Here is a 15,110-nt window from a genome sequence, read left to right as displayed (position 1 = left end):
AGCCAGCATTCATTCCTTCATTATTATAAACAACACAAAGGCCACAAAAAGCAACAGGTTTCAAGCTGAAGTGTCTACTTTCAGAGCAGCACAGCAGGCTCCTTTCAAAACAGTAGTTTCCAGTTCTGCATGAAGAATGTAGGTTTTATGAGATAAAAGAAACTTGAACAATTGTCTACAGCCTGTGGCCTAGAAATAAAATCCGATCTAAGTCCTCTTGCAGAAAGAATGAAGAAACTCATTTGTTTTGAAGGTTTTCTAGAATTTCAAGTTGGAAAGTTCTGTTTGATTACTTTATGATTCCTTTTCCCAATGCTCAGCTGTTTGAGAAACTCAAATGGTAACTCAAGTTATTGGGGAAAAGCTCCTATCAGGCAATGAAAGGCATTAAAATCAACATCCTTGTCTTCTTCAGTTGGGGTAATCCATTACCTCCTAGTCTTCACTCGGGAATCTCTTCCCTGACACAAATACAATGCACAAAAGAAATACATAAGAGTCTGAGACTGATTTATTTCCTGTCATCCCACGACAACTGGGTCTGATGTTAAAAAACTCAAAACCATGAAACAGCTGTGTGCCTCATTCTACCATAGAGAAGGCTGCTGTTGTCAAATGGCCCAATTAAGATTGTGCCAGCATTTACGGGAGTTTATAGATTCACTAACTTGAATTTGAAAGAATCAGTTACAACATGTCTCTGCAAACTGGTTTCTGTATATAAATGCATGTTCACATTTCACAGATATAGCTGGAAAGCAGATGCCTGCCAAAACTGTCCCAATTTTTTTCCTAGGGGACTAGATGATATCAATTCCCATTTGCAGATTCATCTATGTTGGCGAGCTAAAACTTTGCCACCCGACTAACCTAGATTTGTCATCTGGAAGTGAAGTAGGCATTTCCATTCAATAAATGCAACGGAGCCCTGAATAATGCTATAGATTTTATAGAAACTAGGTTTTCTTTGGAAGTAGGGATGAAATTGCCCTGCAGATTTTGGCTTGCTGGTGTTTGCATTAGGTAAAATTAAGGAATTTTTCAGCTAAATCTTCTTAAAAGGAACAGGCCTGCTGTGACATACAGCTACAAAGAAATCATTTGACGGGATTGCTGCTAACACTTGCTTGTGATGATTGCTGTCAGGAATAGGAACAAAGTCTAAACTCACTTTTGGGTGAGTTTTAGGTGCTCAGAGTAGCACAGTTTGGATGTCAGGAAAAAGAGCAGGCATGAAGCACCTGCAGTGGTAACATTTCCTCATGGATACAAAGAACTGAGTAAAAGAGCAGACCCAACTCTAAATTCCAATTCTAAATAATTCTAAATAGAAAACCAGCCCTTTCAGACAAACCCACAAGGTTTCACCACAGTAATGCTAGCTCATGGATTTTCAGAACTTCCTAAAGATGCAGTTATTGCTTGTGTCTCATGCTAACCCCTAGGAAAATGCTCGTATCTGCCACCATGATCTTTGGCTTCTGTACTTTTGCTAGCCCTTTGTCAGCTTCAAGCATTCACCTTCTAAAGAAAATACATGGTGGGCATCCCCAACTAGTTTTTATATGAGATTCAGCAAAGAGAGCCCTTAGTAGGCTAGAATAGACCTTATGTAATAGACCTTAGTAGGCTAGAATATGTAATAGACCTTAGTAGGCTAGAATAAATAAATTATAAAGTTCTATAATTAAAAGATAACTCGATTAAATATAATTAAAAAAATTTTTGATCAAGATTTAAACATTAAGATAGTAATATAAACACAATATGACTAAATTGAAACAAATATAATCAATAATAAATAAATAAAATCACATTCAGGAAGTGCTAGGAATACTAGCATTTTGTAAAGTCAAGAATTCAAAGAAGGATAACAAAAGTATACTGAAATGATAGAAATTTATAGACGGTTGCTGCAGAGTGCTGGTTGCTGCTGGTGGAGACTGCGGTCGTGATCACAATTTGATTTCTAAAAAGCATTTACCAGGTGAACCCCTTGATGTGGGACATCAAATCCAGAGCATCTGAAGCTGCCCTGGCTAGGTAGGTAGGGAGAAAAGGGGCACAGGATGTACACTAAGCAGTCCGTCCTAAAAGGCATGCAACTGGCTGTGAATCTCTCTGCAATCTGGAACCTGCTAACTGGACCACATAGAGGGAGAGGAATGCAAACCAAGGACATGGCAGGGCCAGTTATATTCTGCTGAGCCAGATTCATTCTCTTTAAGTTAATGTGCGTATGCATATACTCTGCCAATAATTTTATTTGGAGCAAGTTCAAGCCCCAGCATAAAAGAGAACATTTTCTAAATGTCCCCACACAATAACAAGAGCCGTTACCAACCTCCAGTTGTCCTGCCTTTCCAGTAGCATCTTGTAATAACACAGATGCAGCATTCTGTAATGCATTTGTCACAGCACTTATTTCTTCAGTGATCTTGTTCCTCTCTTGAATCTCAGCTTGTACAGAATCCTTATGGTCTTGAGCCTTTTCATACAACCTATGAAAGATTTCCAGCAAGGATATATTGTGTGTTAGACTCTACACTAAGTAGAAGTAATCAAAGAGCATGCTTAATACAGATATTTTTAAAATATATATCCAGAACCACGTTTGTCTGTATTTTAAAATTATTTTCTGTAACTAAATCTCTGAGTTTCTGTCCTTTATTGTCTCAGTTTCTTCAAAAATGAGTCTTCAGATATTGCTAAACAAAGTATGTTTGGTAGACCAAATGAGATAGCATGCATACTTAAACAGCAAACAGAGCTCAGGTTCTGAGAGTTTGAGAACGCTGGCAGAGCAGAAGACGTTCACAAAGGTTTCCATGTCAAAAAAGCAAGCATGGAGAAGGGCGAGTACAATCACAGATTTGCAAAAAATATTTGAGGCAAATTTTAAACAGTGGCACTCACTTAGTAAGGCAAAAGTTGCATTGTTGCAAAAAGCACAAGGTCTGATTTTCCTAAGAGTGGAAAATCCACACATCTCATTCAAGTTCACAAGAGCTTGGAGCCTCCAAAATCGACCATCATCCCTTCTGATTCCTTCTACATTTGAACACAAATTGCAGCCCACACATGATATGGCCAGGCTCAGGTCTTCTCGCTAACTACTATCTCCCAATGCCCATGCTGAAGACAGCAGATGGGTTAGATGGAGCACTGGCCAGTAGAGCATTCACTATCTTTTTAAGTGCATTACAGCTTTCATATATTCTTTAATATCCAATAAAACACTGTGCTTATAAGTAGTCCTATGTCATATCCTCAACAGAAATTTCACACCACTTACTTTTTACAGCGATCCTGCATTGCTTTTATCTCACATAAGGCAGGAAGGGCAGCTTCTGCCTCAGTATTTTCAGGTGTATTCAGGATATTTCTTATTCGGTGAAGAAGTAAGAGTAAGAGGAGCTGTTGCTGGTTGATGTTTTCCTCAAACGAGTTCACAAAATCTAGTAATTCTACCAGTTCCTCTCTGGTGGCCTTTTCCTTCTCTTTAAGACTTTCTGGCTGTTCTTCCTGGAGCTTATCGAGAATTATTGTTTCTCGTTCCAGCTAAGTAAACAGCACGTCAAAGCATGAGATAAAGTGCTTTTTTATTCTATCACCTTAAGTTACATTATTCATTTACTCATACACATGACTAAGTACTGGGAATTACATAGCCAGAGAGCTTGAATCTCTGAAGTGTGCCAAAACATTTGAGTTTGCTCTAACAAAACACACAACCACACACAGAGTTGCTCTGGATTCAGAGAATTTGTACTATAAATATCCCCATCTTTTTTGACTCCAGGTTCAAGAAAGGCTGGGGATAACTAGCTGATGGATGGGAAATGACGTTCTGCATGGATCTCAGCCCTTTACATGCCATTTTACTGAGGGCCCCATCCCTAACACATTCCCCAAAACTTACAATTTGTTGAGCAACTCACCTCTTCATTGATGAATTTCCATTCCTGCTTTAGTTCTTCACAGTTAATTTCCAGCCCTTTCGCTGCCTCAAGCAAACCCAGCCAATTTTCCCACAGCACTGTTACAGTCCTGCCCAGTGCCCTGTCACTTCTCTTGCATAATCTCATCAGCTCTCCAGAGACCTGCCTCAGCTTCACAAGATCATCTTCAGCCGAGTCAATGTTGGAGACTAAAATCTTATAGGAAAAATAAACGAGTAAATAAATAAAACAATATAGTCAGAAGTGTTAATGAAGTATTGAGTGACATGATCCTCTAATAAAATGGCAATCACTCCACTGAGCTGGTTAAGTACGGTTGTAATGAGAGAATTCTGCTGGCTAAGACTGCGGAAAAAGATGGGGTAAATAAAACAAACAAAACAAAGAGAAGAACGGTGTGCCCAGACAATTAGCTTGTTCTTACTTCTTTCTGGTTATTTGGAAGGGAAGAGAAATGAGCAAGAGTTACAGATATATGAAATGACAAGCCCGTAATATGATGAGTACTAAAAGAGAAGATAGCAAAGAGGTTCATCGTAACAGAGGTCTGTTGGGGAGGCAGCAAGAGTCCTGAGTGGGGAAACTGGAAATTTTCTGATTTTCACTTCTGCGGGAAAACAACAGCAATGTTAGAAATCTGATCAGTCCTGCAGAGAAACAATGAGGGAGCTGAACAGAAAGGCAACACTATCTTAAGCACAGATAATGTTTGATTTCTACAGCAATAAGGTGTACTCATTTTACATGGCCTATTATAATCTGGTCTTTTTATAGGTATATCAATATATTCTGTGGTTTTATATATATATATAAATACAGGATAAAGAATTTCACTTCTTTCTACTACGCTATCATATGGTGTGCATAGCTGCTACATCACAGTTTTGCATGAGCTTTTCAAGTTCTTCAGAGCCCCTCTTACCTTGCTTTCTTCTAAATGCTCCAAAGCTTCTTTATAAGACATTGGTATTTGAGATAAAGACTGTCTAAGCATCTTTTCCAGTTTGTTAAGATTATCACACACCTTATCTTTGGTTTTTGTGTAGCTTTTGTATTTTTCAAAATACCTGTAGGAAACAATTAATAGACCAATTAAAATTTGTTGTGGTTACTCCTCTCTCCAACCATATTGCCCACTAGAATTAAAAAAACAAACAAACAAACATCTTCTGAACTAACAGTTCTTACTATTTTGCAAGTTATCTCGAATTAGCATTTGTTATACACTTCAGGTCTGATATCTGAGATACTTTAGAGATGCAGGTACAAATGCCCCCGAGGTAAAGAAATATAGGTATGTATATCCATATATCAGCCATGGAGCTGCTCAAAAGAATTGCATGTCTTGATCTAAGTCTCCATCCTCCTCAGACATTCCCAAAAATTAGTTCCCAGTTTGTAACACACATTCTATTTGTCCCTACAACGTGTGGTCTGTACAATTCCAATTTCTTACTTCTGTATCTTATAATATCTTTTCTATTACCAAAGCCTTTACAGTCATCCAGTTCTTTGATTATAAAAGCAGATTTTAAGGTTATGCTCAATAGAACCAGAAGCACTGGATCATAAGCAAGCAATTTAAAAATCCTTTACTCTATCTCCCAAACTTTTTCTGTACATGTATCTGAAGGCCCTTCAGATCTCTTCCGTACTTATATTTGAAGGAAGGAAACTATAGCCTGCATCTTGTTTGGTCTTTACTTTCTCAAGCCATCAGAATAGCCTATGGAAGAAGACATGCATTAGGGCCCCTCTGAAAACTATTCTAACCTACACCAGCACTGAACTAGAGACTGTGGAAATGTGCTTTCTTTTGATTCTGGCACCATATGACACTCAGTCAAGCCCCATATATACTTTTTGGAATATATTAAAAATGATTGCATTGTGAATTATTAGCAATATGCTTATTGTCTGGTAGTTTTCCTTCCATTACAATCACATCTGGGAACAACAGAAATGCTTACAGTTCTTTCTGCTGGTTCTATCAGAGCAGAAACAACACTGCATTTATTATCAGTCAAATTTCTCATAATAAAGAACACTATCTAGGAAGATCTCTTAAACCTACCTCTGTTCATCAGCTTCCTTTCTTTGAGCCTTCTCTCTTAATGCCAAACTCTTATTGACTAGTTCCGTTAAAGTACTTTCTAGACATATTTTGTCTTCTGATTTCACTAGGTTTTGCAGCTTGGAGTACAGGTTTTCTATGTTAGCCTTTGCAGAGTTGAACTCTTCTTGTTTCCATTGTGGGGTTTGACAGACCTCCTCTGAGCTATCGAGCTCTGCTGCGGCAGACTTGACTCGAGCTTCATTATCCTCAAGCAACCTGGCAGCCTTCTGAACAGCGTTGTTATAAAGCTCACCAGTCTTACATGCCTCCTCCAGAGCACTCTGAAAGTGTTAAAAAGACAAAGGAACAATCAAGAAAGACTGCTGTGCTCCTCTGGATCATCAGATGGTCTTCTCAGAATTTCACACCTGGTTGACCTGGTTGTCTTTGAGACCAATGCTCCCAGAAGTGGCCTGAGGAGGTGAGGGAGGACACATAGCAAATGCACTCTGCTACCTAGGTAGTAACAGAGCAGTGCTGTAACCTATGGATTGATTGCCCTCAACCATAGGAACGGGGGTTATGAGGGAACTGCCAATACTGGAAAAGTCCGGAGAGAAAGATGGCAGGACACAAGAGCCATAAGATCCCTTATGGACATGGCAGTATACGTCCTGTTCAGATGAGGAAAGCCCACACGTTGATGCTTTATTCTGCTCCAGGGGATATCTCCACTATGACTTGCCAAACTGCTTCTCATTAAACCCTCTTCTCGTATGTATTTATACACAGAATGATGTGTGACTATGCCAGCTCTTGGATTCCCACAGGGCAGAGAAACTTTGGCATTGTGCTTCCCACGCAATACCCAAGCAGTGAAGATGAAGCACAGCAAACTAGGAAATCCGGCAGCAGGACCATAAGTCCATCAGGGACACTGAGTCCCTACCCCGTTATTAGCTACTACCCTCATATTTCCTCGTTCGTATCCATTGATCTCTGGGGCAGTCAGGGCATAGGTCTTCTTGACCAGGACACAGTTCCAGAACCTCTCTGCTTCTGGCTTCCAACATAAATTTATTGACTAACTCCTTCGTTTTGTGTTAACACTGCCCTTTAGCTTAAGTAGTCCCTTTCCATCCGTTAAGTCAACCTCCAGCCTAGTTACATTTCCCAGCTAGATTTCCCACTTGCCCTCAGCTTACCAGGTTGAGCAAATTCAGTTCTATTAACCGCCCTCAACATTCCTCATCCCTTTAACAGCATCTGTTCCAGTTTTAGTGGACCCTTCCTGACAAAGGCATCAAGAATCAGGTCGATCCTCCAGCAATGCCTTATCAAGGCCTTATATACTTGTGTTAAAGCCTTGGATCCCCGTTGCCTTTCCTTTGCTCACCCTCCCTGAGGCCTGATCACATTGGTTTGACCTGTGCTTTACTCTCCTTGATCATTTCCAACTGGTAAGCTTTTTCTTTATAGTAGAAACAAGGAACTTTGTGTTTTTTCATCATTGTCACTATTGAAAATATTACATAAAATCAGTCCCAAGAACAATCCCAGAACAATTGCACCCAGTCTCTCTTCAGCTCACTATTTCAACACAACCTTTTCCTTTCCCCCCTTTACCTTTCTTTTCTTGTGCTAATTCCCACTGCTTGATTATAACCAAACTGAATACAACTAATTTCTTTGTATCTTAGTTTCTTATCATGATTCCCATCATATCCACCAATGCAGAAATGATGATGGGCCAATTCAGTTATTAGAATAAAAAGAGGATATAAGTAATGAAAATATAAACACTACAGTCACAGACACCTGACCTAATTATGGGAAAAGACATATGGCTATACCTTACTTTTATTAAATATACTTACAACACGGGCAGCAACATCTGTCTTCAGTTGTATTTCATGATCTTGCAGTGTCTCTAATTTTGTTTCTATACCAGCAGCAAGAAATTTTTCTTCTTGGTTTTCCTTCTCTTTTTCCATTATACATTTAATAGCAGAAAACTTTGCTTGCATCATATTCTGAATTGCTTCCCATCGCATCTTTTCATACTGCATTATTTTTATGTCTATCAGAAGTGGCTGCTGGAGCTCTAATTGAATATGCTTTATGACGTGGAATATATGTTCTAGTTCATTCTGGCTGTCTTCCTTGTTTACACACTGGAGACCAGAGACCAAGTTTTGAAGAAACTGATTCAATTCCTCAACATCTTTCCCCAGGCTCTTTATCTCTTTCATCTTAGATTCTTTGAATGGTGTATCAAAGACCTCATTTTTGTTTATTTGATTTGCTACCTCCTGGGTTAAGTACAAGATTTGTTGAATTGTCTGAAACAGAATCTGTGCAGATATAAGATTATCAGCAGGAGAAGAGCTAGAGCTATCATTTAGGATGTTAGCTTCTTTTCTTACAGTGGATGTCACAGTTTGGATTTCATTTAGCAATGCTTGAATCTTATCACATTCCCTAACAACATTATCAAAGCGTATTATCTTCCCTTTAATTTTATTTTTAATTTTAAAAAATTTAGTTTGCAATTCATCCAGCTGCAGTGAGTCCCATTTTAGTCCTACGCATTCAAAGATTTCTTTGTACTTCATTATTTGTGACAAATTGGACTGAAAAGCTAATGCTTTTTCTTTAAGTGCTTTGCATTTATCCTTCACTTCCTGCTTGGCCCCTAACAATTCATCTTCTTCCAGGTTCATTTCACCATACTGTAGATCATTAAGATCTTGCTGCAATGAAGTTATTCCTTCAGCAAACTCTCTGTAGACAGCTATCTTTTTTTCTATTTCATGAAGTTTACTCTGAATTTGCCTCTGTGTCTTCCTTGCTCTATTCTTCAGACTTCTTAACTGATCAATCAAAAATAGTTGTTCAGACAGGCTCAGTTCCCCAACTGTGACCTGACTCTCTTTACAGTGGGATGAGACAAGCCCTTCTATTTCCTGTACGTCCTTTAAAATCTCTTTTAAAATGGCTTGTTGATTGATTAATTCTGACCATGTGCTGGTTCGGTTCATGTCAGGCCTGGCAAGCATCTCAGCATTTCGAAGCTGACAGTGAACTTTTTCTACTTCTGCAGTAAGTCTCTGCCTCTCCTCCAGCTGGAGCTCTAGGTGCTGTAATCTTTGAGCTGATTTTAAAACAAGAGCTTTGTATGAATTCTGCAACGTTTGTAAAAGGAAGGTCATATCAGAGATCTCCTCTGGCTTCAAGTTGGGAACGATGTGCTGGAGCCCATAATCCAGTGATACAATCACAGGCTCTCTGTTTAGAACTTCTGTACTCATAAGCTGACAACTTCTGATCTGTGATTTAACATCATTGGGGAAAAGTGCTGCTTTCTGATCAAGAGAGGACAGTGAATCTTTGACCCATGAAATATTTTCTTTCAGCCTCTTCATCATTTCATGTTTCAGGAGAGCAGGACCAGTGATCTGAACATCCTCTTGAGGAGTTTGTTGTGCTGATAATGCTTCCCATTTGCTCTGCAAATCATGTATAGAGTTCTCCAAAGCTACCTTCTCTTGATCACTCCAAATTCTTTTCATCTGCAGTTCAATCCTTCTTTTTAATAGAGAAAGACCATGTTTAATGTCCTGTAGCTCTGTGGTCCAAAGTACAGGGTATTTGGCTTTTCCTTCAGATGAGGAATATAACTCTGCTTGTAAATACTGTTCTTGTATCAGTCTCTGAATATCTTGTGCTTTATTCATAAGCAGGTTAAATTCATCGATTTCTGCCACAACTTGATCATGTTTCTTTTGCACTGTTTGTTCCATGTGTTGCCACCATTGCTCCAGTTGCCTCATTTGGCTTTCAGTTAACACTTTATCCATGCATGTTAAGTGCTGAGATAAACTTTCTTGCTGAGTTTTCAACTGGTTTAAGACATCTCTTTCTTTTCGTAAGGACTCTATGCATGCCTTAATTTTCTCCAGAAGAACTGTGTTGTTCATAGGACCCCTGCCGAAAATATGAGTAGCGTTTAAAAAAAAAAAAAAAAATTATCCTAAAACATGGACTAGATGCATTTTAAAAAGAGAATTTCACTGTTTAGAAAATGATTCACTCACTTTATTCACTTAATCACATGTATCTCTCAATGTTCTCTCACAAATTTCCTAACCACCGTTGCAGTATCATTATTTCTTGCTCATCTGTACAGCATTAGTTATTTCTAGATATCTCTGCAGGAAAGGTATATTCTAATGTATACTCTCTAAAATTGCAGTATATACTAATATAGAATGTGTCATTTCCTAAAGGAACGTAGCCTCCCTTTAAAGTTACAATAAATACAATTTTAAAAATCAACAATAGTGTTAAGTCATCTCTAAGTGAATTAACACCATTTTACAGTAATTTCTGATTTACAATGAAGATAAAACTTAGTTATAAGAAAAACTTCAAAAATTCCCATTCATTCAAGATTAATTTGGAGGAGTTTATCTACTCATCTTTTATTTCCAGGAGTATTTTGAAATTCCCACGTAATTTTCCCAATTCAATTTTTTTCAATCTCTTTGCTGTAAATTAACAATTTTATAAATTTTTTTTTTGTGACACATTATTGTGACCAATAGGCTAGTTCCACTAATGTAGGCTAATTCATAAAAGGTACTAAATATTTTGTGTGCATTGGTTACTTCTGAGTTGGTACTGTAGACTTATTGCCACAGAATTCTTCCTATCAAATAAGGTTAATTTTCAGAGTAATGAGGTATTTTACTCAGAAAAATTAGAACTGATGAGTCCTTAAAGAAAAATTAATATTTCACATCTGCCATATTTTTGCAAAAATATTTTAATATGGCTTTTATACAGGTTTTTAGCATAGCAACCATTTCTTTGTTTTACCTAAAAAATAAAAAGAGTAGATGTTGATGAGGGATAGCAGAGAACCACCAGAAATGCTTCTGTTTAAGGCTGTTTAAACTTACAAACGTATGAGACTTCTCTTGCTACCTAACGTTAACGAGATGGATAAAACACTGTATTCTTGTCTAAGCATTACTGAAGTATGGAATGAAATTCAGTCTAGGACCATATTTGTTCTGCAATCTATTAACAAAAACCCTCAACTATACTTACATTTTTATGTTATCTTTTTCTGTTGACAAATTTTTCATTGAGGACTGCGCAGCAGAAAGATTTTTCTGGTACTCATTAATTAAACAGTACTGTTGTTGCTTCACTGCCTTAACAGCATCTAGTTCTTGAAGCAGCCTGTCCCAGCAGGGCACTGTGGTTTGCAACTCTGCTCTGTTTGATCCTGTTGCATTGGGAAACGCTTCTTGACTATGACACAAAGATTTTGCTTTCCATGTTTCCAGTTCAGTTTGTAAATTCTACAATCAAGCCCACCACAGAGAGAGGATTAAAAGAAGATCTTAAACACTTTCAGCTTTCAGCACAAAATACAATTAAATACTGATACATCTACAAACATATGCTTGCTCAGTCACATGCCTGTGCACATCATGGAAGCACACACGCAATCACAGGTCTATCTAATACTGCACTCTAGAAGAGCAGTATAAAATACGGTATTTACGTGGACATATTTGCATTAAGACACACTGTTTGTCGATTACCTGGTAGACAAACTGACTAATCATGCAGTCAAACCTTAGATAAGTCTATATGCAACAATTTTGTTTTGCCCAAGTGAATCATAATTCTATAAGTGTATCACTACATTAACAATGAGGAATGGCTTTGCAATTTCCATACCTCCAGCTCTTTTAGTTGTTCATTTATGAGCACGATATCCAGTTCAGCCACTTCATTTTTCAGCTCATTGACCTTTTGTTCCTCTTCAAAATATTCAGTGTTTACTTGCACTCCAGGAAATAGTTCCTTCTGGACAACCACTTCTGCACCTGTGTCCTACAATGCAAAACAGGATTCTTACTTCTGAAGGTCCTAAACCAACAAGTTTTCTGACTGCAACACTTCGCTTCACGTGTTTAAGCCATGCCTAAATCCTGCTGTGGCTTCCCTCACAGCTTCTGTGGGTCAACCAGGACCCAGAGGCTGGAACCTCCATCGCTACCCCCCACCTCCACAGTCACCCTGGCTTGCCAGCACTGCTCCGATATTTTAAGTTCAAAACTCTGATATCCCCACCTTCTAATAACATCTTCCCTGCACCCACCTCTGCTACTGATAAATTCACAGGGCTATCCTCTCTTCTCCCCCTCCTCCTTACACATTCAGGGACCTTTAACCTCTCCTCACACCCACATTCCTTCCGCTCAACACCTGCCTTGATATACTGCTGTGTTCTTCACCAGGACCATCTCTTCAACTGTTCTTCACAGGGCAACTCATGCATGAAGCAGCTTGGCTGTGACACAAAGTGCCGCAAGTGCTACTGCCGCAAGTGCTATCCAAAATCAGGGGTAAGATGAGAGCGTTAGGGAGCCATGTCTCAATTGGGGTGGGAAGGAAGGGAATGGGGGATCCAGAGCCAGTCCCTAGCACCGCCATCAATTCCCACAATGACAGAAGGACAAGTCACGTGGGGTGTGACCAGGTTTAACAACCCATCAGCTGAGCTGAGGTTGTTGCCCAAGTGGATGTTCTTAGCCAGCCCCAGTTCAGATGTAAAACATAATCCCCTAAATCACCTTCAGCTATTGCAGACAACAACATAAATGAAACGTCACGGGCTTATTGAGTCACATGGAGATTCCTTGAAAATCCTTCTGCATTTCCCTTCCCCCAGTACCTGTCTATATCTGGTGTAAACTGTGATCTGTTCCATGTATAGACGTCATGTGAGTGAATGCATACAAATACACAGATAGACTACAGTGTGAGATTCTCCATGGTACCAACATATAAAATGAGTAACAATAAAAAATTCTTGTCTGATAAACTTACTGTATTGCTACTTTAGATACTATTTTTCGAGGAAGCAGCCAGATATCCCTGCAGCCATATCACTTGTAAGCTGTCACTGTTGTCTGCCTCTCTATGGGTCATGAGTTATCCAAAATATACATGCTTTCAAGTGTGGGAAACGTGTAGCACATTGTAGACATTATCAGAAAAGAATAATTCTATTTATTTGAATCCTTTTGGTTATTTTCAGTCAAAACTGAAGGGGACCACTCATGAAATAGTCAATCAGAGAACTTTTCCATTTCTCTGTGTATACATCCATAACAGTTGTATCAATGCAGACATAAGATTTCATCTTAAGAGACTTTGGTGTGCCATAGAACTGAAGTAAGCAGAAAAACTCAGCTAAGCTGTCACAGAGTGAGGAGGAAATCCACTTTACCAGACTGAAATATAAATGCATCAAAACACACAGAAAAGTAAGTGTCCTGACACTAAGGAAAACCTCAGGATTGCTCTGTACATGTTTTGCTTGTTTGTATGACGTTCTCAATGTATACTGTGGCACTGCCTCCCTGGATACACAGACACATAGATAGTGCCCCTGTACTCAGCACTGGTGAGGCCGCACCTCGAATCCTGTGTTCAGTTTTGGGCCCCTCACGACAAGAGGGATATTGAGGTGCTGGAGCATGTCCAGAGAAGGGCAACAAAGCTGGTGAAGGGCCTGGAGCACAAGTCTTGTGAGGAGTGGCTGAGGGAACTGGGACTGTTTAGTCTGGAGAAGAGGAGGCTGAGGGGAGACCTCATCGCGCTCTACAGCTACCTGAAAGGAGGTTGTAGTGAGGTGGGGGTCGGTCTCTTCTCCCAAGTAACAAGAGATAGGACAAGGGGAAACGGCCTGAAGTTGCGCCAGGGGAGGTTTAGATTGGATATTAGGAAAAATTTCTTCACCGAAAGGGTTGTCAAGCGTTGGAACAGGCTGCCCAGGGAAGTGGTTGAGTCACCATCCCTGGAGGTATTTAAAAGATGTATAGGTGTGGTACTTAGGGACATGGTTTAGTGGTGGACTTGGCAGTGCTAGGTTAATGGTTAGACTCGATGATTTCAAAGGTCTTTTCCAGCCTAAATGATTCTATGATTCTACGATGATTGCATTGTTCTTTAAATGCTTTTCAATAGTACCCAGTATAACCTTCTTCATAATTTTTCCAGGAACTGAGGTTAGACTAATAGGTCTGTAGTTTCCTGGGTATTCCCTCATGCCCTCCTAAATTGGAATAACATTGGCTAGCTTCCAGTCAGCAGGGACCTCCCCAGACTCCCAAGACCTTTGGGAGATTTTGTTGGGGTTTCCAGTTAGAGCAGATGTGCAAGTCCCAGGTAAGGCCTGCCAATGGACAGGCCAGCTGTGGACCTGCCTATAGATTTAACTGTGAAGATTAGATCTGGCCCTACCTTCAATTTAAGAATGTGGTGACCAAGGATCAGAAGTCATGGGGCACTTGTGATATAACACCCTTACTCTTAAAGAAGAATAGACTTAGTCATGTCATTTAGTAATGTACCTTGTTATTCATTCAACTTGAATTCATTCTCCTTTCTCTATTTTATTTCATTTATTTTCTTATACTGGATCACTCTTGGGTTTCCGTTTTCTGATCTGCCTTCCTTATGATGGCAAAGACTATCACAGCTAACTATAATAACATGGAAAGAAGTTGTATTGATAACAATTTAAAGAGAAACTCTAAATATCATAAAACAAAGACTGACTATGATGGCTCTGAAAACCAAAACTGCTCTTTTGAACAGACCCATGGAAAAATATGATGTGGCTAGCACTTCAAAACTACAATGGACATAAAGCAGAACTATACACAATGGTCTTGATTTTGATGCGACAGTAATTGCCTCTTCTTTTATAACTTCAGCTGAAGCCCATGTGGAAACTGACTCTGACAAATGCAGCTTGGAATAACAGAACGTGGGTTACCTCATGTGCAGAAACTGGGGGATTAGATTCCAGACCATCTTTCTCAGCTGCTGCAGATTTCAGGACTTGACTCTTCTGGCACACCCTTTGTTGAACCTGCTCCACATCTTCTCTATATGACCGATTCTTGACATCACTAGATTTCTCCTTTTGGTGTAAGAAAAATATAAGAAACAAGTAACCAAAAAGCCCTAACCAAACCTGCTGAGTAGTAATTACAGTG

At 39.2% G+C, this 15,110-nt stretch overlaps 1 protein-coding gene across 1 annotated transcript in view; it reads right to left on the bottom strand.

Moving 5' to 3' along the window:
• The window catches only part of SYNE2 (spectrin repeat containing nuclear envelope protein 2), a 199,346-nt gene that overhangs the window by 108,823 nt on the left and 75,413 nt on the right, over positions 1 to 15,110 (bottom strand). The window contains exons 47-55 of the mRNA XM_075150894.1: positions 14,888 to 15,034; positions 11,776 to 11,931; positions 11,134 to 11,390; positions 7,896 to 10,005; positions 6,037 to 6,359; positions 4,885 to 5,029; positions 3,942 to 4,157; positions 3,296 to 3,561; positions 2,345 to 2,501 (exon numbers count right to left, since the gene is read on the bottom strand). Of these exons, the coding sequence (XP_075006995.1) occupies positions 2,345 to 2,501; positions 3,296 to 3,561; positions 3,942 to 4,157; positions 4,885 to 5,029; positions 6,037 to 6,359; positions 7,896 to 10,005; positions 11,134 to 11,390; positions 11,776 to 11,931; positions 14,888 to 15,034 (3,777 nt within the window). The remainder of the gene's footprint in view (positions 1 to 2,344; positions 2,502 to 3,295; positions 3,562 to 3,941; positions 4,158 to 4,884; positions 5,030 to 6,036; positions 6,360 to 7,895; positions 10,006 to 11,133; positions 11,391 to 11,775; positions 11,932 to 14,887; positions 15,035 to 15,110) is intronic.

Source organism: Calonectris borealis, chromosome 5 (genome assembly GCF_964195595.1).
Source record: "Calonectris borealis chromosome 5, bCalBor7.hap1.2, whole genome shotgun sequence".
NCBI classification, from domain to species: domain Eukaryota; kingdom Metazoa; phylum Chordata; class Aves; order Procellariiformes; family Procellariidae; genus Calonectris; species Calonectris borealis.
The sequence above is the reverse complement of the archived record's forward strand: the minus strand, read 5'-3'. Positions and strand labels throughout refer to the sequence as shown.